The sequence below is a fragment of the Cyrtonyx montezumae genome, unplaced genomic scaffold (assembly GCF_038088225.1).
Source record: "Cyrtonyx montezumae isolate F1298 unplaced genomic scaffold, pur_monq_1.0 scaffold_5, whole genome shotgun sequence".
NCBI lineage: Eukaryota > Metazoa > Chordata > Aves > Galliformes > Odontophoridae > Cyrtonyx > Cyrtonyx montezumae.
In genome coordinates this window covers 3,801,469-3,810,322 of record NW_027072056.1, presented here as the reverse complement: position 1 = coordinate 3,810,322, position 8,854 = coordinate 3,801,469, and the positions used below count along the sequence as shown (strand labels likewise).

At 55.3% G+C, this 8,854-nt stretch overlaps 1 protein-coding gene across 1 annotated transcript; it reads left to right on the top strand.

The window, feature by feature from the left end:
• Positions 1-3,805: 3,805 nt before the first annotated feature.
• SOX14 (SRY-box transcription factor 14) lies at positions 3,806-5,018 on the top strand. The gene is made up of 2 exons (XM_065748018.1): positions 3,806-4,402; positions 4,556-5,018. Exons 1-2 carry the CDS (start codon positions 4,131-4,133, stop codon positions 4,851-4,853), a joined length of 570 nt encoding a protein of 189 aa, XP_065604090.1. The 5' UTR covers positions 3,806-4,130; the 3' UTR covers positions 4,854-5,018.
• The last annotated feature ends 3,836 nt before the right edge of the window (positions 5,019-8,854 follow it).

Sequence of the window (8,854 nt, the reverse complement as noted above, 5' to 3'; positions counted from 1 at the left end):
GTTTATCCCTCACTCTGTGCTGCTGGTGAGGACTGAGGCTCTTCAGCTGTATGGCATCTGGGATGTCAGCTCTGTGCTGAGCACTGGGTTTACATGTGAGGCTGTGAATGTCCTCACATTGCGGAGAGGCTCTCAGCACTCCCACCTGCTGTCTTTGGTGCAGAAGAAGCCCACAGGGATTTCCCCTTCCCTTCCACAGGAGCTGTGCCCAGGGACCCTGGCTGTGATCTGACCCTGCCCCAGTGCTGCACACTGCAGTGGCAATCCGAGTGGTGCCTGCTGGCTGTGGCCAGTGCTGCTCAGAGCATCGTGCCCGTACTATTCCTTGCAGGCTGCTGTGGCTCAGGGCACAAAACCGAGCTATAAGGCAGTCCCATAGAGATGTTCTTCCCCCTCCACCCTAGGGGCTGTCACCTTGTTCCAGCAGGGACAGCTCTCCCAGCACCAGAAGTTCCCTGGGGTGACATCCCCTGGTCAGAAAACATTCGCTGCCCTCCTCATTAACAGAAAAAAAATGAGGGCTGCAAGATAACAGAATCACAGAATCATCACCAAGTCTGGAAAATAATGAGCACATCACCTGTGGGAGAAGTGTTTGGTAGATGCACCCAGCACTGTGATAAAGGACAGGGAGCTCACTGGCAATCATACAGCATCACAGCCAGGTGGAAGGAGCAGGACAAAAATGAAGTTTGGAAGGGTCTGCAAACTTTTGAGCCACAGAGGGTAAAGTTGATGCTCATTAAGATGGGCTGAGAGGAATGTGTGTGTGGTTTTTTCAGTGAGTTACCCTTCCTGAGAGTGCAGTTTCTTCCCACCTCGTGTTGGCCGGTGTGAGAATGCGGACTGGGGCTGATGGGATTTGACACATCCATCCCCTGGCCCAAAGCACGAGGTGGTGACCTGCTCCCTTACACCTGCCTGTGCAGAGTAAGTAACTCTGGGTGCCTCCATTTCCACGAGTGGTTTTTCTAGGGCTGGGAGGTGCTGAGCGAGAAATACCACCAACATGCACAGAGAATATCCTGCAGGTGCAGACTGTGTTCTGCACAGTGTCTGTGAACGCATCGGTGCTTGGATGAGTGTGTGTGCAGGTGTCTTACACACAGATATTAACAAGTAGGTGTATATATATATTATGTGATGGCATGTGATTAAATGGCTCTGTTTCAATATGCGGCACATGCGTGAAGAAACATGCTTATGCATTTGCATGTTAAAAAAAAAAATCAAATAGGAATGAAAACTGCCTCAATGTTCAGCCTGGGCACCGAGCTCGTTCTGTATGTATGCACTGAGCTCCGCTGTCAGCGGGAATGGCACCGGGGCTGTGACACCACCGTGCAGCCGGGCAGAGTGCTCCCATCGGTTTCAGATCCCGCGCCCAATTCCCGAAGCACAAACGCGAAACAATTTTTTTTTTTAACGATCCGTGGTCCTCCAGCAGTTAAATTTTGGGTCAGGACACTTTCAGGTTCTAGGTGCTGTGTCACTTCGGGCAATTCCTGCGAGGAGGAGGAGGATGAAGGCAGAAGCACGGCTCTGTCTGTGCTGCCGTCAGAGATCTCGGGCTCCGCGATCCCCTCGAATTAAAGTTACTCCGAATGAACTCCCTCCGAGAATATAATCGTAACGTTTCCGTAACAGCCTCTTCTTATCTTTCTGCGTTACCGTGATGTCATTCAGGTTTACAATTGCACTCCTCGTTGGGATGTCTAAGCAAACTGCCATCGCCCTGGAAATCGCTGCTGCTTGCTGCGAAGTTCCCAACAAGCCCCGGACCTCCTTGGGGGATGCAACAGGCGCGCTGCTGCCAGGAGAGGCGTGTTGTTGCGAGTGGGAGTGTTTAAGGACTGGGGCATCAGCACCTCGGAGGAAATCTTGCTTTTCCTCTCTCTCTCTCTTTTTTTTTTTTTAAACTTCTATAGGATGGCGATGAATAACACCCAGCCCGAAACGCCCCGAGCTCCCGATCGGAGCGCGTATGCGATGCATCGCGGCAGAGGTAGCAGCCAATGGAAGCGGAGCTGCCTGGATTTTATCGTGAATATCGCGAAGCGTCACGGAGTGCTCGGGGAGACTTTTTGGGAGCGGGCAAAACCATCGCTCTCTCATCCCCTCTGAGCGAGTTGCCCGCTAGAGCCGAATTTTGGCAAACGGCTCCAGGTTTCCCTGGTTTAATTTGCACACGGGATGACAAATGATGTATATATTCCGCCCCTCCCTCCCCCTCCTCATCCTCGAAGTATCCGAGAACAAGCAATGAAAACAAAGGTAGTTTCGTATTTTAAGCGGAGGAGGGGAAAACACGCTACGCGAGGGCTGCTCCCACGGGTGGGTTGGGGGGGAAAGCAGTTCCCACCAGCATCTGCCGCATGTGCCATCCCCGCTCCCTCCCCGACGGGGCTGCCCGAGGGGGGGGGGTAACGCTGCGGACACTTTTAGGGGGATGTGTGGGTAGGGGGGGGGGGGAATGCAGGGGGAAGGGGCCTCCTGCAGCCCCCTCCTTTTGTTGAGGGGTTCTCGAGAGAGGCTGCTCGGAATTGGGGAGAGAGGACTTCACCTTGGGAAGGGGTTGGAGGGGTTTCCCCATGAGTTTCCCCCGTGCCGGGGGGGTTGAGAGGGAGGGAACCCGACCCTTAGCCCCCGCTCTGGGGGGAATGGGGAGTGGGGCTGGGAAATTTCCAACTCGTTTCTAAACGCAACGAAAAAAGCCGCTGGGACGGCTCCGGTGGCGGCAGTGGCAGAGACTCCGGCACCGCCGGCCCCGTCCTGTTGAGCGGACTGTAAACCGTGTGTCCCCATCTTCCTCCTCTTCCTCCTCCTCCCCGGCCCCGCACGCGCACGGGGAAATGAAAGTCATTTATTGAGAGCGGAAAGGAGGGAAAGAAAAAAAAAAAAAAGAAAGGAAAAGCAGGAAATAACCGAGGGTGGTTGATGATGTTGTTAGCATTACTGCTGTTGTTATTACTACTCCGGGGGTAGGTAACCACCGCCAACGGCAGCGCGGGGCCGCTCCGGCGAGAGCCGAAGTTGCCTCGAGGGGACGGCCGAGGGAGGGCGGAGATTGTGGGGCTGCGGACCCCACCGCCGGCCCGGCCCGAGCCCACATCTCGTTTCTGCCCCCGTTAGCCATGGAGGGGCCGGAAAGCTCAGCACCGGGGTAAGGGACGGCTCGGAGGGGGCTGTTCGGAGCAGGTTTGTTAACCAAGCAGGTGCTCAAAACCAATAAGCCACGAACAAACGCGGCCCCCGCCGGGATTCGGAACAATTGTTTCCATTTAATAAATATTTTCCCCACGGGCGTTTGACGGGAGGCAGGCAATTATTCAAAGCGAGCCGAGACGCGGGCCGGCTCCAGGGGTTAAGCGGGGCTGCGGAGCGGGGGAATTGGCAGCGGCGAGCGGCCTCGGCCCGGCGGAGCGCGGCGCCCGTAGCCCCGACGGCGACGGAGGGGCCCCGGGACCCCGGCACACGCGGGTCCGCATATCCCGGGGGTCCCGGTGCCCCCTCCCCCCCGCTCCGCTCGCTGTTAGCGCGGCAACTCAAAAAGCCTTCCCTTTAATCTGCGCGCTGCTGGTGGTGGTGGTGGGGGGGGGGGGTCCTCCTTTCCCCTCCTTTCTTCCTCCTCCTCCCTCCCCTGTCCCCTCCCCTCCTCTTCCTCTCGCCCTTCCTCTCTCCCTCTCTTTTTAAGCTGGTCCCCCTCCGCGCTGATTGGGCGCCCAGCCGCGCTGTGAACGCCCTGCCACTATGTCAGCCCGCTCGCCGCAGCCCCTCGCCTTTGAACTGCCCCGCGCCGCTCCGCGTCCCCACCGCCGGCCCGCAGCTGTGCCCGGCGGCTCGCCGCCCGCCTAGCCGCCCGCCGGGCCCCGCGGGCAGCCCCGAGCATCCCCGCGGGCCGCTCCGCTCCGCACCGCTCCGCGCCTCCCGCGCCCCGCCCCGGCGCGGATCCCGGCGGGGACGGCGTCGGCGGAGGACTGTGATGATCAGCTGAGCCCTCGCCTGGCGCTCCTCCGGCTGCCCCGGCCGCCTCCTGTTCTTCCTCCTCCTCCTCCTCTTCCTCCTCGCGGTGCCCGCAGCGCGCCCCGCACCGCAGCGTCCCGCCGCCCTCCCGCCCGCCCGCCCGCAGCATGTCCAAACCCAGCGACCACATCAAGCGCCCCATGAACGCCTTCATGGTGTGGTCCCGCGGCCAGCGGCGCAAGATGGCCCAGGAGAACCCCAAAATGCACAACTCGGAGATCAGCAAGCGGCTGGGAGCGGAGTGGAAGCTGCTCTCCGAGGCGGAGAAGCGGCCCTACATCGACGAGGCCAAGCGGCTGCGGGCGCAGCACATGAAGGAGCACCCCGACTACAAGTACCGGCCCCGGCGCAAGCCCAAGAACCTGCTCAAAAAGGACAGGTATGTCTTCCCTTTGCCTTACCTGGGGGAAACCGATCCCTTAAAGGCCGCCGGGCTTCCCGTGGGGGCCACTGACTCGCTGCTGAGCTCCCCGGAGAAAGCCAGGGCTTTCCTGCCCCCCACCTCAGCACCTTACTCCTTACTTGACCCCAGCCAGTTCAGCTCCAGCGCCATTCAGAAGATGACCGAGGTTCCTCACACCTTGGCCACCGGCACCCTGCCCTACGCCTCCACCTTGGGATACCAGAACGGGGCTTTCGGCAGCCTGAGCTGCCCCAGCCAACACACCCACACCCACCCCTCGCCGACCAACCCGGGCTATGTGGTGCCGTGTAACTGTACCGCTTGGTCGGCCTCCAGTTTGCAGCCTCCGGTTGCCTACATATTATTCCCGGGCATGACCAAGACTGGCATAGACCCCTATTCTTCAGCACACGCGACTGCTATGTAACACCCGCCCACACCCCACAGGCGGCCCCCACCCCGGGGAGCAGGCCGGACTGGGATTCCTCCGTGTGCATGTACATAACCCCCGCCGGAGCCTCCCGAAGCCAGGACTGTGCTGCCCGGACAGCCGCGGACGCGCCCCGGGGACGCGGAGATGCTGAGAGCTGTGCCCGGGCCCGAAGTGGGGTGGGGGGGGGGTGAGGGTGGGGGAACCTGCGACCGAGGGGACGGATAGGATCCAGGCACCGGGCCGAGTTGTAAATGTGTTTTAAGAAACGAACAAAACAAAACAAACAAAAGCAAGCAAGCAAGCAAGCCAGAAAATCCGGGAAAAAGAAAGAAAGAAAAAAAAAAAAAGGAAAAAAAAAAAAGAGAAAAAAAAAAAAGAAAAAGGAAAAGAAGCAAACCTTGAACTGCCCCTTCGGGACCGAGGGGGGGGGGGGGGGAGAGAAAGAGGCGGTGATTTTTATTTATTCCCTTAACGTCTGGGAGTTCTCCAGGGTCTCACGGCACTCGGACGTGACTTTGGGAAGTCCCGGTCCTACTCCGATTTTTCTTTTCTTTTCTTTTTTTTTTTGGGGGGGGTTGTTTTCCTTTTGCACATTGAAAGACGAAAGCGGCTGTGTTATATATATAAATATATATATATTTTGCCACCACGCACTACTCGGGAAAAAGAAAAAAAAAAAGATAAAAAAAAAATCGCTTTTCGTGTCGGAAAAAGGCTCTTCAAAGTTAAAAAGAAAAAAAAAAGGCGAAACAGAGGGAGAGAAACATTTATATTTAAAACATATGATAGTGTTTGCTTAATTTAAAACAGATAGTCCTTAAATTTGTGTGATCCAGTGAGACTAGATCTAAGTTTACTTTAGGCAGAGCGTCAGGTACGAAGTCAGGCGGTAGAACTGTAAAAAAAAAAAAAGGAATTAATGATACTGATACTAATACTACTAATAACGAAACACCGAATAATAATAACAATAAATGATGGTCATTTAAATATGTTTTCGCGATGTCTTGGGGAGGAAAAAAGAACAAAAAAACAACAAAAAAACCGACACCACAAAAAGGTGTGCATCCGGTAGGACTTTACCTCGATAAACCCCTTCGTCGGTTGAACAAAGCCTCTCGGAATAAAGGCAATCTGGCGTTGGCCGCGGCCGCTGCGTGGCGTGAACACCCGAGCCCCGACGGCGCGCACCGGGCCGCCCCGCACCGCGTCCCGCACCGTTGCGGGCTCCGCTCGGAGCTCCTCGGGTTGAGCCGGCGGCTGCGGGAGGGGGACACACGCGAGGGGGAGAGCCGGGTGGGAAAGTGGGGGCCTCCCCTCCCGTCGGGGAAAAGTAGTGAGCTTTGCGAAAGTTAGCGGCGTTCAAGTTTGTTTTGTTTTTGTTTTTTTTTTACTGGTGCGACGTTTCTCCGTCTCTCTCTCTCTTTTTTTTTTTTTTTCGTTCTCTATTTTTTAATTTCATTTTTGGAAGTCGGGGTGGGAATTAGCACCGTGCCGGGGGACAATTAGCGGTGTCCGGGCGCTATTCACGGGGTCCTTTTGTGCAGGGAGGGTCTCTCCGCGGAGGGACGGAGGCGAGGAGAGGAGCGCGGGGTCCGTCTGCGGGAGCTGAATAGCGGAGCGCGGCGTGTTTGGATGTGCTTTGCTCGTTAAGTGCTCTTTGGAGACCGATGTTAGAATTAAACGGCATAACACAATTAACATACATGGGGTTTGAATGGGAGGGTAAGCGGGGGAAGAATAGATAGATAAATAAATGAGAGATCAGGCGAAGGTAAACAAAAGGGGAGAGGAGAAAGGGGCTGAAAGGAGAGGTTAGAATGGCTGCTCCAGCCTTGTTTAGCATGACAAAACGGCTCTTACAAATGAGGACAATTAAAGGAGCTGGCTTCGGGAGGGCCTGGGAGCAGCGGGCCGATCCGCTGGGACACGAGGGCTGAATGCGGCCGGCGTGGGGCAGGGAGCGCGGCGCCGGGAGCGCCGGGCGCTGATGTAACCCCAGCTGACAGGAGCTGTCAGTCTCGGTGATAACACCGATAGCTCAGTGTCCTTTAACATCTACCCAGATTAGTTTGACAATGGTCGGAGGTAGCGCGGGGGGGAAGCTGCAGCCCGCACCCGCCGGGCCCCGCGGGAGCAGCCGCGGGGGGGGGGAGGGTGGGAGTTGGGGGGCACGGCGCCCATCCCAGCGGAGAACTCCGCTGCCACCCCCGGCCCGGCCCGGTGGGAACCCCCCAGACCCGATAGGGGCCGGGCCGAGGATGCACGTAGGGGCCGGGGCAAAACCGGGACTACGTGGGCTGGAAACTTTAGAGGAGCTTCTTTTTCTTCTTTTCCTTCTTTTCCTTCTTTCTTTCCTTCTTTTCCTTCCGTTCTTTCTTTCTACATTTTCTTTTTCTTTCTTTCTTTCTTTCTTTCTTTCTTTCTTTCTTTCTTTCTTTCTTTCTTTCTTTCTTTCTTTCTTTCTTTCTTTCTTTCTTTCTTTCTTTCTTTCTTTCTTTCTTTCTTTCTTTCTTTCTTTCTTTCTTTCTTTCTTTCTTTCTTTCTTTCTTTCTTTCTCTCTCTCTCTCTCTCTCTTTCTCTCTTTCTCTCTTTCTCTCTTTCTCTCTCTTTCTCTCTTTCTCTCTTTCTCTCTCTCTTTCTCTCTTTCTCTCTCTCTTTCTCTCTCTCTTTCTCTCTTTCTCTTCTCTCTCTCTCTCTTTCTCTCTCTCTTTCTCTCTCTTTCTCTCTCTTTCTCTTCTTCCTTCCTTCCTTCCTTCCTTCCTTCCTTCCTTCCTTCCTTCCTTCCTTCCTTCCTTCCTTCCTTCCTTCCTTCCTTCCTTCCTTCCTTCCTTCCTTCCTTCCTTCCTTCCTTCCTTCCTTCCTTCCTTCCTTCCTTCCTTCCTTCCTTCCTTCCTTCCTTCCTTCCTTCCTTCCTTCCTTCCTTCCTTCCTTCCTTCCTTCCTTCCTTCCTTCCTTCCTTCCTTCCTTCCTTCCTTCCTTCCTTCCTTCCTTCCTTCCTTCCTTCCTTCCTTCCTTCCTTCCTTCCTTCCTTCCTTCCTTCCTTCCTTCCTTCCTTCCTTCCTTCCTTCCTTCCTTCCTTCCTTCCTTCCTTCCTTCCTTCCTTCCTTCCTTCCTTCCTTCCTTCCTTCCTTCCTTCCTTCCTTCCTTCCTTCCTTCCTTCCTTCCTTCCTTCCTTCCTTCCTTCCTTCCTTCCTTCCTTCCTTCCTTCCTTCCTTCCTTCCTTCCTTCCTTCCTTCCTTCCTTCCTTCCTTCCTTCCTTCCTTCCTTCCTTCCTTCCTTCCTTCCTTCCTTCCTTCCTTCCTTCCTTCCTTCCTTCCTTCCTTCCTTCCTTCCTTCCTTCCTTCCTCCCTCCCTCCCTCCCTCCCTCCCTCCCTCCCTCCCTCCCTCCCTCCCTCCCTCCCTCCTTTTCTTCCTCCTTTTCTTCCTCCTTTTCTTCCTCCTTTTCTTCCTCCTTTCTCTCCTCCTTTCCTTCTCTCTCGCCTTCTTACTCTCACTTCCACTCTTCTCTCTACTTTTCTTCCTCTTCCCCTTCCCTTTCTGCCCCCCACCTCCTTTTCTCTCCTCCGCCCGACCCTCCCCCTTTCCCCCTCTCCCTTCCCTGCCCTCTCACCTCCCCCTCCTGCCCTTCCCGACCGCCCCTCCGCAGCCTCGCAGCGCTGCGTTTCCATTCCCCCAGCGCTATTACCGGAGTTACTCCTCCAGCTCACTCGCCCGTCCGCAGGTGTGTAGCTATTTAACTCGTGGAGATAAATAAATTAAATAATGATCTTGACACTGCAATGAACCGATTGCTGACTTTGATGTCAGAGGGAAACCTAAAAAAGAAAAAAGAAAAGGAGAAAGAGAGAGAGAGAAAAAAAAAGCTATTCCCTCGAGGGGGAAACACAGCTTCTCGTTAAACCTGTTCCCCCACAACTGTCTCCTTTCAATAAAATCATTACACAGAGGCCGCGAGGTTATGCGCACCACACCTTGGGTGCGCGGCCGGGCTG

Bases quoted from the DNA above. Each gene is read 5' to 3' on its own strand.
- SOX14 (XM_065748018.1), top strand. From the start codon at position 4,131: ATGTCCAAACCCAGCGACCACATCAAGCGCCCCATGAACGCCTTCATG. The intron at 4,403-4,555 runs GTATGTCTTCCC...ACTTGACCCCAG, and splicing joins AACCTGCTCAAAAAGGACAG to CCAGTTCAGCTCCAGCGCCA.